The 19,827-nt window shown below is 40.9% G+C and overlaps 1 protein-coding gene and 1 long non-coding RNA gene across 6 annotated transcripts in view; one reads left to right on the top strand and one right to left on the bottom strand.

Annotated features, from left to right (window-relative positions):
• Nucleotides 1–5,366, top strand: part of plxna4 (plexin A4) — a 240,020-nt gene extending 234,654 nt beyond the window's left edge. For all 3 annotated transcript variants that reach the window (XM_042403692.1, XM_042403693.1, XM_042403694.1), the window contains 3 exons: nt 244–456; nt 3,772–3,922; nt 5,271–5,366. In XM_042403692.1, coding sequence (XP_042259626.1) covers nt 244–456; nt 3,772–3,922; nt 5,271–5,366 — 460 coding nt within the window. The remainder of the gene's footprint in view (nt 1–243; nt 457–3,771; nt 3,923–5,270) is intronic.
• Nucleotides 379–19,827, bottom strand: part of LOC121890999 — a 92,767-nt gene continuing 73,318 nt past the window's right edge. The window contains exons 5-9 of one of the 3 annotated variants that reach the window (XR_006094005.1): nt 5,576–7,209; nt 5,252–5,388; nt 3,277–3,357; nt 2,302–2,360; nt 380–465 (exon numbers count right to left, since the gene is read on the bottom strand). This is a non-coding gene — a long non-coding RNA (uncharacterized LOC121890999). Of the gene's footprint in view, nt 466–2,301; nt 2,361–3,276; nt 3,358–5,251; nt 5,389–5,575; nt 7,210–19,827 lie in introns of all 3 variants that reach the window. The other 2 variants (XR_006094004.1, XR_006094007.1) reach the window with 2 other exon arrangements.

Below are 19,827 nucleotides of genomic sequence, written 5' to 3'. Positions count from 1 at the left end.
CTCAGTTACAGAAAGCTCAAATAGCCATGCAAACAGATGAACAATTCATGCAAAAGTCATTTTAATGACATGAAGCCTAACACAGCACAATAAAGTATTAACATACAAAAAATGTCTCATTAATTTTTTTTTGTCTCATTAGGTCTCAGACTTTCTTGTTAACAAATGACAAAGTAAAATTTTGTGTAATCTAAATTAGTTTGCAACTCATCAGCTTTGTTCTTTTTGTCCACCTCCCTGCAGCCTACCTCTGCGTTTTTGGGTGAATGTGATCAAGAACCCCCAGTTTGTGTTTGACATCCATAAGAGCAGCATCACAGATGCCTGTCTGTCTGTGGTGGCCCAGACCTTCATGGACTCCTGCTCCACCTCAGAACACCGCCTTGGGAAGGACTCACCCTCTAACAAGCTGCTTTATGCCAAGGACATCCCCAGCTACAAGAGCTGGGTGGAGAGGTGAGCTGCCTATAAAAAGTACACATGCACAGATCAAACACTGGGGCTCTTATGTGAGCGAAAACTATCAGAAAACCTGCATTAGCCATGTTTCATTTCAACACACACACAATACGATTGTGGCACTGTGATCTATGGGCCATGAAACACAATCCAAATTATAACACAGTGGGAATGGATGGGAGCGCCCAGGGCAAGAGATCTACAGTCCAGAAAAGTCAGTGTGTTGGAAGAGTGTAGTGTGTGTGAAAAAAGAGAGAGAATTTTTGAAAGTAGCAGGCAGTAATTTGTTAAAATGAGAGTTTTATTAAATTTATTTGTCAGCAGGGGAGGCGAAAAGGTTCTGAATAAAAGATGGGGTACTGTGAAGCGGTTCAGAGTATTTATGTGTTGGTAGCTTTGGCGCTAGGTGAGCCTCAGGACGAGAATGTATGTGCGCTGCTTGAATGGGGGGAACCAAATGAGAAGCTTCAGGCTCAGGACTGTACTCATTAGTCCTGTGTGTGTCTGAGGTCTCTCATACACATGTGTGAGGAAATTGTGAGGGTCCTTTGCTGATTCATACAAAGAAATGTTTGGCTACTGTAAGCATAAAAATGATTTGTGTGGGCAGACCGTGCAGCAACTGCTACTGTAGGTGGCAGTACAGGCAGAATGTTTAGTTATTCTTTAAAGCCTTCTCAGGGTTTGAGCAGATAACACTGCACACATGCTGATCCTAAAGACGAAATATGTATGCTCTGGGATTTTCAGCAAATGTTGTGTTAAAGGATAAGGCTAGTGATTTTCTTTATTTTTCTTAATTGTCAACAAATCTCAGGTATGATCTACTTAAAAGTATTGTGTGTATAACCAAAGCCTGATCATGTTCCTCCTGTGCCGTACACCTCCGTTACTGTCCAAAAACTATTAAAAACATGCCGATGAGCCACACCAGTCTGCTGCATTGGGTGACATATTCCTTCGCACCAAAGACAATGGTTATCATAGTTTGTTTAGAATCAGCTCTAAAGACTAACAACAGCAATCATATTTTTAGTCTCAGAGCATTTTCTTGTATGACAGACGCCATTGCACATGCATGGGAATGCGGTTCTGTTTACAGCGCTAGATTGTAAATTTAAATAACTTTAATATAGTGTTAAGAGGTTGTGATATGTAGCACGAGCTAGCGAAGCTGTAAACGGAACCACATTCCTGTGTATGCACAATGGTGTATGCTTTACAAGGAACTTCTCTGAGACTGAAAATGTGAGCGCTGTTATTAGTCTTTGGAACCATCTCTAAACAAAGTACCGTAACAATTGCCTTTCGGGTGAATGAACATGTCACCCAGTGCAACGTGTGGCTCACTGACATATTTTTAATACTCTCTGGACAACGGAGGTCTACGGCACAGGGGGATAAGATATATCAGGCTTTGGATACACACACACATACTTGTAAGTAGGATGAGGTCATTGTTGGTTTGGCTCTGCACATGAGATTTGTTGAAAACAAGAAAAATATAGAAAATTGCCAACCTTTTTTTTTTTTTTTTAAACTGCTTTAACAATGCAACATTCCACTGTCATTAGCGAATACCCTCCAGTGGAACTGTGTTATCCAGTTAGAAAAGCCTCAGAGATACAGTAATGACTGAGTAAGAGTGGATCTAGTGCTGCTTGACTCTGCTGTCCAACCATGCCAAAGTCAGGGTCATGCCATAGAGAGGATTTAAAAAGCAGAATGCAGCAGCTATTAACCAAGGCTGGAAAGGGGAAGAATAGAAAGTGAACACTGTAGAGGTACCCTTCTCTCTCTCCTTCATGCTTCAGTTTAATTATAAAGATAGGACGTCCTTACCTGGTGCGCAGTCTAATGGAAATATGTTTAAGAAGGGAAATCTACTTTTCTTTACATCTCTGTAGAAACATAACACATGTAATCAATGAGTTTTTACAATGCTGTCTACAAAGATAACCATATGAAATGCTGACAAATGATGTAAGTCAACAACTGCACAAATATGCATATTTAACAGTTTGAGTCAGTTTTTTTTATAGACTTATTTAGGGCTGGTGCAGTTGGACAGAGCCATGATATCCCACAGAGCTTTTAACTTGCAACATTATGTTAATGTTGTTAATTTGGGAATGTGAAGTGAAGCGAGCTTTTGAGATATTGACACTTGCTTCCAATTTGATGTGTGAGTTGATGGTCTCCAGACAATGACAAATCCATCACGGCTGTCATAACATTATTTGTTTACAAGAGTGTTTCCATATGGATCAGTACATTTGCAAATCTAACGTTTTATGGCCCTTTGTTTAAATTAAAAGCATAATATATTAAATCAGTACTAGGTCTTAAAATAGTATTTCAAAATACCCTAACGGCAGTCTTTCCATGAAGATCCTGCATTCACAAAGATTTGTTTTGGTATTATAGTGAAGTGTAGTGTCTTGTCTATGCCAGATGCATTCTAACATTGGCTCAGATGCATTGTGGCAGCACTTACAGTATAATTATGTGCATTATTTGAAAGAAAAATAACTGTCAAAGTTCATTATTTTTTCAAAAGAAACAGTCAAGAAAAGTTTAACATGTTTTGGGCTAACTAAATTTGGAAATGAGACTGAAAACAACCTCACACCACTTTTTCAAAGCATTGAATTTTAGCTGTTTTTTTTTTTTTATAAAAACTTTTTTCTGTAAACAAGCACACCTGGTCCCTACACTAACAATCCCCTGCTAGCAGCTCCCTACAACTGCCTTCCAGCACTGAGCAGGTGTTGATGTGTGTGTGACCTCTGTGCAAAGGCTATGAGCAACACCCACCTGCCTTTCCTTTAGTCAGTTTGCTCTGAAGATTTGCTTCCTGACAAATACTCTCTCTCTCATCCTCTCGAGTGGCTGGGGCTACAGGATTTTAATATGTAAATAACCAGCTTTAATTAACATAGTTGATGGGGGCAACACAGCTGCTGCTGACAGTGACTGATTGCCTTTACCTCATTGCAATGTGTGTGTATGTGTTGTGTTGTAGTGCTCAAGGTTGAAATCCCAGTCCTGTCAGTGTCTTCTATGACTCCATTTCAGTCATGTTACTATACAACCCACTTGTTGCCTCTTTACTACATGCATTAAATAACTTCAAAGAACTGCAAGGAGTAAATAAGCTCTGAGGAAAAGGCAGCACTGTCTACATTAAAACACAGCACTGGGTGTATTCTGTTTCCCAAATCATTTACAGTTTTTCTAACAATGTTCTCAGCAGTAAACATATTCCTAACAAGTGTTTGCTTTGTTTTACCTCCCCCTGTTTTTCAATAGGTACTACTCAGACATTAATAAGATGCCAGCGATCAGCGACCAGGACATGAACGCCTACTTGGCAGAACAGTCACGGATGCACATGAATGAGTTCAATACCATGAGCTCTCTCAGTGAGATTTATTCCTATGTGGGCAAATACACTGAGGAGGTATGTACTACTTTGGCTCAGGTACAGTACATGTCTAGACAACACCTATTTCCTACATTTTTATCAATTTAGCAAATAATACATTATAACATTTGTTATTGTGCTTTACATAATAAAGATAGAATAACAAAATACTTAAATTGCATTGTCACATTTAAAGTTATTGATAGAAACCTGATACTGGAGAATATTAAATGGACAGGTTCAGTTTTTCTTACTGTAATTATTCCTCCTGCTCATACTGACAGAGGATCCCCTCCAAATGTGCTTACAGGGGACAAAATCCAGAGTCCTCGTTTTGAGCAATAATGTATTTAAAGGTTTATCTGAGGATTAAGCCATTTAAGTAAGTCAAATAAAGTGTATATCTTCCACAGTTAGTCTCTTTACCTCTTTGTGTCTTGATGGACAGTGTTTTCTTGTTCAGCTGCAGAGGAAAGATAGTTACCAAAGGAGGGAGTTTGGCCCTAAAAAGAATAACTTTGAAAGATATTGACTTGATTAATTTGGACAGCTGAAGCTTCAGATATACTTTTAAATACATTTTTGCACAGACAGGGGACTGTAGATTTTGTTCTCCATCACAAAGATCTTTCAATGGTCAGTGAACAGGAGGTGTGGAGGTTGATTTAGTTTTTCCTGCCCTGCATAGTGTTTCAAATTCTCTCATGCTGCGTAAGGCCCAACATGCTTCACTTATCAGAGGGTCAGCCCGTTTGTTGAACTGTGGGGACTGGCAAAAGGACAGTTTTCTTTCACTCTTGAAATACCCATCCCCTGTAGGCATGAAAGGTGGCTCTCAAATGTTTGTAACATACTCCTTGGTGAAGGACGGCAGTTGTAGTCTGCTTGGATTCACAACAGTTACGGTGGATTCCAACATTCACTAGAGTGACAGAAAGCGCATTTAGTCACATAGTGAAGAAACTGAGTGTCCTTGCTAACTGCTATGAATTCAAGCTGTCAATAGCTGCTGTCCTCCAAAGGAGGAAGCTACACCCACCTCAGAGCCACCTTTTAAGACTACATGGAGTGCGTATCTGACGCTAAAAGGATATGTTTCAGTAGAGTATTGCTTTAGCTGTTTTTAGGGTTGGCATATATGAGTTGTCAGTACACCCAGCAGTGATACAACATGTCTTTAGAATGCTGCATTTACTATAGTAGATATTGTCTACAGGAAATATTGAAATGAGTGAGCAAATACAAAACACACTGCAGGATGCTGTTATTATGCTACATAGTAATGATCATATATCAGAACTGAAATTGATAGTAGTTTTGTTGTGTTTACTACTTCCAGTAATGTCTTTGTGTATCTGTGTTTACCTCAATGTCCTGCTGGCAGATTGTGTGTGCACTGGAGCAGGACGATGGAGCCAGGAAACAGAGGCTGGCCTTCAAGCTGGAGCAGGTGGTGGCCTTCATGAGTCTGGAGAGCTGAGGACCGCACTTCCCAGGGCGCACTGGGAAGAGACCCCGTCAGAAACCGAGCCGTGCCTGAGCGAAGACCTGTCCCCATCTTTTTCATCATGTGACTTCCTCCCTCCGCCTTTCAAAGATGATGACTTCTTCCTTGACCTTTTTTCTGCTTCCTCTTCCCCAAGAAATATTTTGTTTTCCTCATCCACTCTGCTGCATAGACTAGTTTACCTGAATATCTGAAGGGTGGTTCAGAGCTGAGGTTGGCGTCTCCCACAGTGCAATGCAGGGGATCCTTCAGCTTCACCACAGGGAGAGCTTCAAGGGGTGATTGCTTGAAAGCTGGCCATATTGGCATACTTCAGTCCCCCTGTTGGAAGAAAAGATGGGAAAAAAACATTTTTATGTTGCCTTCAAGAATTTACACTAAAAACCATAATGTTGGGAGTCCATTTTGTTGAGAACTTTTTTCAAAATAGGATAGATAAAATAAAACCATCTCTAGAGTCCAATTTATTGTAGTTCTATATTCAATATACGGAATCAAGAGGAAATATCAAAAATGATGACTGCAAGCCAAATGAACACCTCTGAAGAAAATTAATGCAAGGGTGGTTTGCCAAGTTTACACTGTACCTACAAGCGAAGCATACATATCTGCGAAATTTGGGGTGAGTCCAGGCAAACCTAGAATGTTCTTGTGTTCAATGTAGCTGGAGTTGTATTTAAGATAAAGACTGATGGGAGTAGGGAAGGATTAGTGCTTCTCTGAACTTTTCCTTTATTGAAACTTGACTGACACTTAAACTTTACAAACCAGAGCATCCCCAACCTATAGCCCTTTGCAACATTCGCACATTTTTCCTGCCCAGCGTACATTTACTTAAAAGAAAATGCTCATGATTTCTGCTTCCATCTGGCTTATGTGGCTACTGCAAATTAAACTATTAGACAAAACCCTGGAGGCCCCGACCTAAGTTGGATCCTCTATAAGAAGCACACAACCAACTCTGGACGACAGTGTTTTGACTGCTAATCCAACACCAGGAGCAGTCTTTGTCTGGCTCTTGCCACTTCCAATCTTGTGTCGCCACGGCGATGGTCTATCAAAGCACACACACAGACACACACACACACACACACACGCACAGATACATACACAATCAGCAGCTGCCCAAGATCCTGACTGCCCAGATATCTACGCCAACCCTGGAGGAGGGAAAGGGAAGAGCTGACTGAAATGTACTGGGTAAGAAACTGCTTGCTCATTAAAAATAAGAGGAACGATTCAATACAGTGTAGCCAGAGACGGCTGACTGCTACCTAAAGGGGCTCAGTTGAGAGAGAGTAGCACTTCTTTCCCAGGATGTTCTTATTTAAAGACTTTTGTGTGGAGAAATCAAACAAGATGGACTTAGTTGGTCAGCCAAAAACCAAAGGAGCTTGAAATTTTCAAAACGGTCAAAAATGTATTTGTAAAGTGCCACTGAGGAACTGACAAAAAATGGACTATATGTAAAAGACAACCACTTCTTGGACAAAAAAAATATTGTGTCTGGAACTTTAAGAAACCTGTGTGATTTTTCTGACCTCAGTGTGTCGAGGTGAGAGGCTGTGTGGGCGAGGTGATGTGATCCTCCTTTCTCTTTCCATCGCCCCGGGTTTCTCCAGTTCTCGGCACACCGTTCACCCTTGTGTCCGGCTCCTGACTAGCCAGTTTTCTTTTCTGTTTTGCACAAGCGTTGGAGATGGTAGCTAGTTGCATACGGCAAAACCCCAACTCTTGAGTGTGTAACTGTTGAGGCGCGCTTGTCTGTATTAGTGTAGTTGTCCTCAGTGGCGGCAGGGGGCGGCCTTCTCCATGCCTCAAAAAAAGAAAAAAAAAAAAAAATCTAATAAAGCGGAGCAGGAACAGAAGAAGTGAGCATCACAGCAGGATAAACAGAAAATGATAGACATTAAAAGTAGATAAGACTTGTTGGATGTGAACCCCCACTATGGGAGAGAGCGATTGAAAGAGAGATGATGGAGGCACCCTCCGTACCTTTTGACCTCTGCCCTTTCTTTTGCCTTGACAACGTGCCCCATGTGGTGATGTGAATGTGTGAAGACCGCCCTAGGTCCACCTTGGGTCCTTTATTGGCTTTTTAAGCGCATGTAAAACGTAAACAATTTAAGAAACTTATTTAAAAAAAAATGAAAAATAAGAAAATTAAGCCTTGCAATGATGATGTGGATGTGTTCTTTTATCTTTCTTTTGCTTGGAAGAATCGAGATGGGAAAAGTGGATTGTTGATGTAATAAAAACTATAACTTTCGTTTAAGGTGGAACCTTTATCCAGTTCAAACCCTACTGCAGAACCTCATGCCCATGGTTTTTGTGAAGTGTTAGATGCTAAATAAACACAGATATTATATACCCTTGCATGTTGACCTATTTGGATGGTATGAAATGGAACTGTCTTGCTCAAAGATATTTATGTACTTCTACTACTACTGCTAGGGACTTTAAGTCATTTACAAGCCAACTGTTCATTTTAAGATTATGGATCCCACACAGAACAACAAGATGACCATTTTTAATTTCTACTGTATGACCATCCTTCTTGTCCTGTTTACAGTGTCCTCCGTTACAGCCCATCAGTGTTTTGTGACAGCTGTGTCTCCTCTGTGGTTTTAGTTTTGGTACACAGAAGATGCAAGTAGAGTCTTGCTCTGTCTTTGCTGCTATTACATCTTGTTTTAGAGTTTTCTACTTCATTAGTAGAAAATGTCATCTTTTTTTTTAAAAATCATAATTGCTGAAATATTTTTCTCCATCAGTTGAGCCCAGAACAGAAAAGAAACATTTTTAGTGATGAAGCCCTCTTTTCAAATAACAAAAGAGGGGCATTTATTAAAACAAATAGATCTGGTTCAACAAATGTTCATTTCTTAAAAAGCAACAGAAGACTGCATCAGTTTGCCACCATGTATGTCACTAAATCCAGATGTTACTATCCCTTTCAATTTCCCTTCCAAAACACCTGGAAGAAACTATGTATAAATGTGCTTTATCCTAGAGATAATATTCTTACAGGAGGGGCACAAAAGGCTGATAGTAGACTGAGTTTGGCAGGTGACTGTTTCTTAGCCCTTATGTCAAATGTTTGTGAGATATCCAAGTCATTGTCCATTAATTACTGTCTGCAGGTATACAGTATGATGAATGTCTGTTGTTTCAACTTGGAGGGGTACATTCACAAGGTGTTTGCTGGACTTGTTATGTAGTAAACATATCAAACACATTCATATTTGATATTGGAAGATGAGGGGAATAGGGATTAATTTCACAAATTAATGGTTAATCCATGTAAAGCTAGCATTGATATTTTAGGAAATACGACTGAAACACCTTTAGACAATAAAAATTAACTTCTTTCATTCATGTAGCTGAAGTAAACTGTGTTTAGATACCAAAAGTTTCCCCTCAGTCCTGGACTGTCATTGTGAATCTGCCCCCCAGTGCAACATCCTGTCTTTCATTTCTCCGTGCCCCGTCCCTTCCCCTGCAACAAAGGTTGTCTGCTAGTAGCCACCTCGTGTTGCCAAGAGCACAGATAAAGTTTCCACCTTCAAACGTTTTGTAGGAACTAAAAATGTCCTCCTAGCTCAGTGTTATAGCAGGTGTTACAGAAACATGCTAGAAAAGACTTTTACTAGACCATATTTGAAAGATAAAGAGTATCTTATCAAGAGATAAAAACGAAACCTGGGGGATATAAGGCGAGCTTCTCTAACTTTGTTATAATTAATTGTATACCTGTGTATGTAAATATAATGCATTCCTATTTTGCAGTCAAGAACAAAATACTATTTGTAATATAGAATAAACTTTATTATGAAACCAAGCATTTCATGATTGTTTTTGTTCTTTTGTGTTGGTTTGCAAACAGTAGTCTTGTTGGAGGCTAATTGACAACAGCTACATTTGAATTGTACTGTCATTGACAATAAAAGGTTTAATTTGGAAAATATACAGTAATAGGAAATATCATGGTCTGAATATATAAGCACTGTGGGCCAAATTTAGCCTTTGACAAACGTCTTACTCCACTGGGAAACACAAGGCCTACTGCAAGATGAACACTTGGTGATAAATATTTAAAGGTCCAGTTAACCTCGAGGACTGACTGGGAGTGGAGCGATGCCAACAGTTTGCTGAAATCACCAAAATCCACTGAGAAATTCAGAGAAAAGCCACCACGAGTAAGTTGTTGTCTGCCCTAACAGGTGAAACAAAACTAACACAGGAGACTTGGGGAGATGTCAGTCAAGCATATTCTGTATTTCACCACACAGTCCTGAGATCAGGTACAATCTGACGACGTGTGTGTGTGTGTGCCATGGCAGTAAAGTGGCTTTAAATTAAATATTGTGGCCATACTTTCTGACTAACACCAGTCCAAGCCATAAGCTAATGTATGTACATACAACTCCATACCCAGCAATAACCACTGACAGATAAAACACGATAAAAGCTTTGAATTCTAGAGGCTAGACTGTGTCTCAGCTAATGGCCCTAATTTTCCTTTCCATCCTAGTGACAGGTGCTATGCTAGCCAGGCTGGGTGTTCAGGGATGTTGCGGGCAACTCAGGTCTCCCACTGTCTGGTGCCAGACAGAGCAACAAAAGAATATCTACACACAGATGTGCAGAGATGCATAACAAAGAGCCATTTCCATTGTACTCTGGGATTTCTAATTATTCTTTGTGTTGTCGACTGAATGCATGTCAGACACAATAACAAATACTGAACTGTATATAGTAGCAGGATAAGACCTCTACCATGAAAAGAAAATCCTCTGTGATTTTTAGAAAGATGCAGAATGACCCAAATCATTTCAGACTTTAAGTACTAAAATTATGATTTTTTTCTAATTAATTCAAAGCATATGGTCTAATTATTCACAGCACTGGCATAAAGAAACTAAGGTTTTGAATAAATCTTTACAGAGGGGAAGTCATACTCCGAGTGCACAAATAGTAAATCAGCAATAGTACTTTAAAGCCTACCTTTAAGAGCAGGGATAAAACCTAGCACATACTGGTAACATCCAATTCAGTCAAATATTGTCAACACAGTAAACCGTGGTTTATTTTGGCTTACAGAGCAGCTTCCCTACCCAATGACAAAGCCATTTCATATTGGATAGAACAAAAACAAACATCCTCGCCAGTGGGAATAGAATGAACAGAGCTAGGCCAACAAATCAGCTACCAATGACTGGACTAACACTTGACTGGTTCAGTCTGTGTGAACCAGCTGATAGTAGCAGTAGATATTAGATGTACTGTACAGAGACATGTGTTTATGCAAGTGTTGGTATCCATTGTCCATTATGCTCCTAACACTACTATTTTGGTGTTTTTTTCAGCAAAAGTTGTTTTGAAAAGTGTAATGCGACTCTGGTCCTCATCTTCGTGAGGAAAAGACAAATGTCACATTGCTGAAAAGGCTGAATGTACATCATCCAGATGTAAATTTACAACTTTTCAATTCCATCATCCAAGTTGGATTTGATAGTTAGAAACTGATTGATAGGGAATTTGCTCATTAATGAGTAAGGCTGACTCACTGGGCCTGGACCTCTCATTGTGTTTGACTCTAAGTCAGCCTATTACTACTCCAAGTGATACAAATGCTGCTTATCTCCTAATCTGAGTTGTGGTAAAATAAGCTCCAAGGGGTAAATCCATGGATCTTATTTATATTGTCAAGAAGCAGGTTACAAAAGCTTGTCTGGTCTAATGAGAGGTGTTTCCTGACGTGGTGTAACCCTTGTCATTATAATGCAGGGAAAGCACATTTCTGCTGCCAAAATAATTAGGGAAAGATTAGTTGAACCTGTAAACTTCTTCCACTCGAAGCCAATCTAGAAGACTTGAGGCTATTCAGGAAATCAAAGAGGGAAAGCGTGCCTCTAAGCACACGTCAGTCTACAAAGCTGTAGCTGTAGTTCTGCTAATACTGCAGTGAATACGTAACTGCTTTATTTTACTATACAATCTGCATTATTCAACATCATACATCAGTTTTTTTGTCGAATGGCTCATCGGGTTAGTTATCTCACAAACACAGCTTCCACAGAAAACATTGTGCATTATTTTTTACCCATATCAGAACCCTAATATAACAAGGCCATCTTGAAATACCTCCTCTGTGACAAAAATGACTTTAAAAGTCAGAGGTACGCTAAAAGAAGACAAGTAAATGGAAAACAGGAATGACAGACGAGGAAATAGAAAGTTCTGTGTAGCAGAGAAGGGCAGGGGATGTGTGAAGTGTAGAAAACAGAGTGACGACCCACTGAAGGGGTATGCCCGTAGACGGGAGGCTGCAGCACTACGACAAGCAGAGCGGTTGATGGGGAGGCAAGATTGAATTGGCCCAGTGTCACCCTCCATATACCAACCAGTGAACTGGGAGTAATGGGTGAGAAATAGAAAGAGGGAAGGTGGTGGGAGAAGAGAGAGAGAGGTGGAGAGAAGAGGGAGGGCCGCCAAGTGTCACCCTAATTTTCTGACTAGAGAGCTGGGAATAATGGAAGGGAGGAGAGAGGCAACTCTGAGGGGTGATGGGTTGAGAGAGGTTGGATGGAGGTAGCGAAGGGGGCAGGATGATAGAGAGCCGGCTATGATTGCTTTGCACCGGGGGTGGTTTTCCACACTCCCATGATCACCGCAGCCCTTTCACCCTAAACCCCCACCCTGCCATTGCATCCACACACACACACACACACACACTGATGTGATGTGGCCATGGAGAAAAAAAAAAAAAAAAGATTATGGTCTGTCCACATAGAGATAGAGTGATGGACACATAAGGAGAAAAAGAGAGAAGTTTGAGGCAATCAGTGTTAGAGGGCATGCAGGGTTACAGGACTGGATAATCAATACGGCTGAACCTGCTGCTTTGGGGACTTGAACCCATATTCATCCCCTGACCACCTCAGCTTAAAAGACTTATCTTCAAGACAAGAGACTATTAGATTTACTGTCAACAGAGCAATTCAAAAGATTAATATCACTCTATCAGCTGCTGTGTCAGTTCTTTCACAAAGAAAGACACGCTTGGCTAACAGGTCCAAGAAGGAAAACTACTGTAATGTTGGAGAAAAACACAAGGAAACAAATGTTAAAGAATTGTAAGTGGAATGCTGAGCACATAATGGCGTACTGACATATGGAGACTGCAGAGAACATTACATGTCCATCATTTACAATGATGGCACATACAGCTCGGTTATCTTGAGGTATAAAAACACTTCAAGCTTAGTAATGGTTTGGCCTGGCTAATGGTGCCAGCCTGTCTCCTGCCTGTGATGTATCTCTAACACTCACTGGCTTTGGAGCATAAAGAGTGCAGAAGGAAAGAAGTGGTTTTTATGTGAGACTTAGAGGTGTCAAACCGTACAAGATGCTAAGAGCTTAAACCTTTTTCATCATCTTTTCTCCTTTGCGCTTTTTATTTTTCAAAAGGTTGCATCTTAAAGTTCACTCATCTTTCACGGTTCACACTACAGAGTGTTTGCAAGCTATTAGTGTTTTTTAATGACTCTGTAACACTATGACAGTCAGTTCAGCAGCTGCAATAACTATGAAAAATTGAGTTAAAATGTTTTGGTTTTTGCTATAACATACTGCCAAAAATAATTTTTATAATCCATCCGATCTCTTTCCTCGCCAAACATAGTTATTAGAGCATCTGGGTATTGACTGTGATTTGGACTTTTGGAGTGAGGTTTCTGGTGTGGCTCCCTGTCATGTGGATAACTGGCTACTTTGTCGACTGCCTGACTGGCAGGACAGATGAATTGATGATAGGAGTGCAGCCTGGACGCTGGTTGACGGGTCTAATTTCAGCAGTGGACTCAGAGATATTGACAACTGCACACGAGCAGATGGGAGCAATTACCGATATTAGTCCATTCTCCTCCGTCTGCTCTGTCTTGGTAAACATTTGTGTTGCTGGCGGCAGCAGGGAGAGAGTGGGAAAGAAATCAGACAGACTCAATGTTAAAGCCAGGAACACCCTAAACAGTACAGATGGAGAATGAAGACAAGTCTGAGTCCGTCAAAAGGTTTCACAACAAAGACTTTGAACGCTGAAGTAACCTTCAAGTTGGGACAGGGTGTGTAAGTGTGTGTTAGTTAAATCAGTGAGTACAACCCAGCGTGTGATCAGTCAGCTTACGGCATGAGAAGCTAATATTAGGAGAAACTGTCTAAAACGATGAGCTCTGTTTATGCTCAAATGTGTTTTTGATACATGATTCTTCTTCTTCTTCTCCAACTGCAACTCCCTGACCACCACCACCACCAGCACCTGATAAATCAGCTGCACACTACAGAGTCTAGACACATCCTGTTATGCTAAAAATTGCCACTGATCTTACACAACCCTGCTTCTGCCCACACACAAACACAAACACACACACTCTACATGCTCTGAAGTCTCTCCTTTATGGGCTCCACAAATCTTCTCCCCCATTTCGACTCCTAATCAATAACAACCATGCAATTCGTTCTAAATTGCACATTTGCTCCCCGGGCTCCAGTACCATATGCTCTCACCGAAACACGAATTACCAAAGCTGTGTGAGCCTATACAACACAGTAAATTGATTATCTGGTGGAGAAGTACATTGAATTTATTATTACTTTATTGTCGGCTTACATGTCCAGCACGTTCGTCCTGTTGATAATGGATTATAACTGTGCAACAGACAGGTAGGAATCTAACAATCCGCCTGCTTCATAAACATGGAAACGTGCTTAAGCTACAGGAAGAGGAAATGCTTTTCAGAGAGTAATTGATTTGGCTCAACACTGTGACAGATGTACACTTAACTGCTCTTCCTCATGTTACAAACCATCATAAAACACACTTTAGCCATGAATTATACTACCACATTAAAAACATGTAACAAAAGCAAACCTACAAAAGCCTACCTGTGGTTTCACATTTGGAACTACTGTTTTCGATGGTGCATTTTCATACCAGTTCTATACGTTTGTCGGTCGCAACAAAAACAGACTAAAAATTTAAATGCCAGTAATATCATGTAATAATCATCTTCTCAGCTCATGTGTACGCTAAAAGGAATAGTTTGTCATTTTGAGAAATACTAATATTCGCTTCTTGCTGAGGTTCATAGGGCGCAGTAACTTCCTAGAGTCGTCATTGGTTGCCTGGCAACCTCCCAGCGAGACTGTAAGAAGTTACTGTGTCTGCCTAAAAAATAGTCTGGTGCATAACCCTCTGTCATTTTTACACTTTGTCTATGTGCTAAGCTAAGCTAACGGGCTGTAGGCAGTAGCTTAATATTTAGCATATAAAAGTGAGAGTACTGATCTTCTCATCTTACACTTGGCAAGAAAACAAATAAGTGTATTTCTCGAACTATTCCATTAATTGAAACAGTAGCTAAAGATGGCAAAAGTAACTTTTCGTATGCTATTCTAGTATTATGATTTTTATCCAATCATAGAATGACAATATTAGACATCAAGCCATTCCGTACTCACAGCGGTCTGAAAATTTTTCTTATTCATTGCTAAGAGCAGATGCAATAGCGCCATGAAACACAAAGGGATATCAAATGCATCACTGCTGCCATGCAGTAAGTTGTAGAATAGAATATATAAAAAATAAAAATGAAATGACAAAATTTCTGCCGTTTAGTACAGAATAAAACAATGTCTATGATCATATTTGAAAACTGAAAAAAATCATTCATCAATCATTGTCAGAGGAATCAGTGTTTCTGAGAGCTGCTCTGGTGGGGCAGCAGACAAAGGGCAGCTCTCTATCATCGTCAGCCACCTGTGGGCTTTTGTTCCTGGCTCAGTCACTCTACTCATTCCCCCCATGTTAGACTGTCTACAATGGACAGGAGCCCATCAGCTGGTCTCTGTGCTGGCCCATCTCTGTGGACTGACTGCTGCATGATCCACAAAGAAGAATCCCACCAGACACAGTCACATAGAGATTAACACAAATACCCCCCCACACCCACCCAAAACAAAACACACCATTCACGAACAAAGCCGCGCACGTTTTCACAGCTTCTCCAGCAACAACATTATGAATATGAATAAGCTTCTGGCCCAGACTTTAGCAGCCTGTGCCATTCTGTACTGCGTTCAAGCCCTCAAGATGTCAACACAGAGACAGAAGGGCAAACTGAGAAACAAATCTGACAACACAGTGTGGGCTATAGGCATTAGCCAGTGATTGGGGGCTAAAAAGGAGCTTGTCCTAGCATTGTCCCAATGCGCTTTATTTAGCAGAGCAAATCTGAACCAGGCACAGTGACTGCCACTGTGCAGTAAATGCCCATGTGGTGAACTAAAAGTAGGTATTTCAAAAGGGCTGACAAGTCAAAAGACTTGTGACGACAGCTTGCTGAGAGGGTACAGATTGCAGAGGGGTAGGAACGATGGCAGAAAGATCGTCCTCTAATCCAATTCAGCGGCAGCCATTTGAATAATTGATGTGGGGACATAAATTGGTCCATTCCAGATGTCCCCTGCACCCTTAATCAATACTGATTCCCTTAATCAATGGTTGGCTGGCCAGCCCAAGGCTTTGGCTGTTCTCCCCCCGCGCAGCCATGCTGTAGCCAAAGCTTCCCACAGTCTGAGTCACAGGTGGTTGGCTGCAAAGTGGCTGTTTGCAGTGATAGGCTCTGGGTAATTGAGGCTCTTACCCTGCGGGGTTGGGGTGGTGAGAACGGCGATGGGGACCGCAGATTGGTCTGGTGTCTAGAGGAGGCACATGGCTTCCACTGGGAAATGACTGTAGAGAGATTCCAAGACTGCCTTGAAAAGAAAACTTTCCTCGTGTACAGGCTGAATTGATTAATTAAAATGAGGACAAACATGGGAGGACAGTAGGCTGTTAGCTAGCTAGACTGATAGTCAGTCTTATAGATGGAGCCAAGGGCGTGGAGACACTCTCACACTGCATAAATAACCTGAACCTGCTCATTTTCATGCTAATAATCTGCTAGCGTAAAGACTGACAAATAGAATCCACACACACAGGCAGATAATGGTGGGCAGAGGGAGCTGTGTGCAAGGGTGCCAGGACAGAGTGCAGCACAGGAGTGTGTGACAGCTGGGTGGCACAGCTGGGGGAGACAGATAACCCTCAGTTTGTAGGAGCTTACAAAACAGCCGCATCCCTCCTCAGAAGACTGAACATAACTTCACCTGGCTCTGCTCTCTCTCTCTTCCTCCCTCTGTACCCGTTGCTCTTGTTGTCCCTCTAAACGCTTCTCTCTTTCAAGATGCATCTCCGTTTCTATCTTCACAATCCCTGTGCCTGTTACATCCCTCCCATTTTCAATGTCCTCTTTATATCTTGTCTCTTCTTCCAAATGTAGCCCGAGGCTGACACAACACCGTCGGAGTACACCTTGCCAGAGTGGTCCTGAGGCTGATAGCAGGACACTGCAGTGATCCATCAATGTTCCCTCTTTTTGGGAAAGAACATCACATCAGTGTCTGCAGACTATGGCCATCAACAGGTAGAAAGTCCAGGAAGTGAACTAGTTAAAGAACAGAACAAAGAGATTTCAATATGCTTGGAACAACCAAGCAAATACACTACTGCTCAGTAAGAGGCTGAATGAATGAAATAACTAAAGCTGTAGTTAATTGATTTTTGGCCACTAGCTGGCAGAAAAACATCAAAACATTTTTTTAATTTTTTATTATCGATTATTTTCTAAATTAATTGATTAGTTGTTTGGTCTATATGTGTAAATATCTAAATGTCAGAAAATAGTGAAAAATAGCAATCATTGTTTCAAAAAGCTGGAACCAGAGACTCTTTCTTCAAAAATTACTCAAAATGATTCATCAATAACCAAAATAGTTGGAGATTAGTTGTCTGTCAATTGACCAATCAATTAATTGACTAGTCATTGCATACATATTAATGGCCTTACGAAGTTGTCATGATTAAGGTGTTGGAAAACAAAACAACATGGAGGAATGTTTATATTCTGGCCTTCTCTCAAATTCAGTTCAGTTTTCACTCTTTTAACATCAGAGAAAAATATCTGGGTCTTCTCGCTAGATGTTCATCGTTCTGCACTGGACAGTTTGCAAACTTTGTGCTGATTGGTGATGGGCAGCTACTGCAAAGTGGGTTAATTGTGCTTGTTTGCTGAGAATGGCTGTAAATGTGCTATAAAACAATGAGCTAAAATGAATTTAAAAAGCATCATAGAACTGCACAGTGTAGGTGCTATTTCATTGTGATTTTGGTATAGTTATTGACCCTCTCACATTATGCAGTTATTTGATTCAATGTAAATATTAAAAATATTAGTTTACTACTACTGTAATTGTACATTTTACATGTTAAACTAAGTCAGACACATTTGCTGCGTGACTAGATACTGTAGTACTACATTCTTCCAGTTGAACATACAGTAAGGTGATGTGGGTAAGCACACTTGTTTGCATCCGTATTGGCATAACGTAATGTGTTGCATATATGTACTATATGTAAACTGTATGTCATGTGTGTTTGCCTTTGATAAATGTGAAGTTCAATATCTCCTTTCTTAAACGTGGCCCTCGACTTTGAAGCGCTGCTGGGATCTGCCTGGCTCTCTGACAGCATCCTTGGAGGGAGGTGTTGCCATAATCAATTTACACAGCAATCACAGATCTGCACACAGCGACCTTCAACAAGTCCTTGAACGCAATCTCTCTCCGCCGATCAAAAGTCATCAGCAGAAAATGATTAATGAATTGGTTGTTTATGCGTGCATTTCAAGTCACAATAATTGCAATTTGTCAATAGCTTTGCTGCAGCAGTGATTGTTGACAAGATGGAAAGAGGCTATATTATGACACCGATATGACAAGCAAATTACTCTGAATTTTAGGAATGAATAGAAGTATTAATATGTGACAAAGAGTTGAAACGTAAAGCAGAAAGGGAACATAGAGAGAGACAGTGAAGGGAGGTTGTTTCCTGTGAAGTTATTAAACATTTAAGATTAAGAACAAGTCCCTTTTATAAAAGGCAGCTGCAGCAATAAAAGTGTGAGCTGTCGGAATCAGCAACTGCAACAAACTCATAACAGAGCCCCTTTATTTGTGACTGCAGTAGAAAAGCTGTCAACTTCATACTGGTATTTTCTTCCATTTCTGTGCTACATAAATCCCTATAATGTCTGGTGTTTATTTTACTGGCTACCCGCAGGAAAAAAAAAAAAAAAAAACCAACTGGGTGAAGGCTTGCTGTATTCTGTCAAGGAGGAGATATGGCGGAGCAAGACACTTGTTGTGAGATGCTCGCTCACTGTCAGTATCCATCTGTTTACCTCGCTGCCAAAATGGAGGTTGTGATGGAAAACAAGCGATCTTCAAAGGGCATTAAAAATGAATGAGGGGAATGAACAGATCACACAGGGCTTTCCAAAGCACTCAGGCCATTTTATGCCCTAGGTTGGGAGATCGCCACTTTCACTGTAAAACATTGCACCATAACAAGATAATATCAAATCCCCTGCTGCTCCAAGACAGAAACACACGTACCACTAATGAGCCAAGCAATTAACTTCCAAACGTGCAAGAAAACTTTGTCAGCAGGGAGATAAACAGACCTGCTGTCTGTATAAGAGGAAATATAAATGATTGCAGCCCTGTTTTAATCAGTCTAAAGAGGTGAGAGCTTGTGGGAGGACATGGTTTTGGTACTAAATCTGCTAATCGGTCATCTTGACACAGGTGTTGACAGCCTGTCATTGCGAGGTGACAGTGTTACAGTATGTCCAACAGCTCCTCACAGGGGTGTATCTGACAGATCTGGTGTTGGTTTTGACTCTTAATGGGCCCTTGGGTCACACAGCAGCCAGCCAGAGTGTCATTTAGGGGTCCAGAGGGCTTAGTCTGGTCTACCAAACACACGCACAGCCCCGGTGGTAACCAGGCACATCATTGTCAGTGAGCAGGGAGAAGGTTTGTGTGTGTGTAGAGTTTGTGTGTTGCATGCCGTGGCAGTGTGCAGATGGAGGGGGCTGTCTGTAAGGAAAAAGAACAGATTGACGGAGCAGAGAGGGAAATGCACTTTTCAAATGTCACCTTGCCTTGCCACCCTTTACGCTGAGGGAAAGAATGGTGTGAAATAGAGCACCCAGAGAAAATAGCTTGAGGAGAGAATGAAGAACATGACTCCTCATTTTGTGGCGCACACAAAGTGGAAAAAAAACCCTCAAATTCTCTGGTATGTTGTTCAGGTTTTAACAGTTTGTAAGGTACAGGACCTTAAGCTACAGACTCTCTCTTGAACCTCAAATCACCCTGTTTCCCCCCCCTCATTCTTTAACTACTAATGATATACAATTCAGTCGGTGTGCACATTATTATGGACACTTATTTTTTTAGGACATGCACTGCTAAGATGAAGCCACTG

This window comes from Thunnus maccoyii, chromosome 23, assembly GCF_910596095.1.
Source record: "Thunnus maccoyii chromosome 23, fThuMac1.1, whole genome shotgun sequence".
Taxonomy (NCBI): Eukaryota; Metazoa; Chordata; class Actinopteri; order Scombriformes; family Scombridae; genus Thunnus; species Thunnus maccoyii.
Note: the sequence above shows the minus strand (reverse complement) of the source record. Positions and strands in the feature narration are given on the sequence as shown.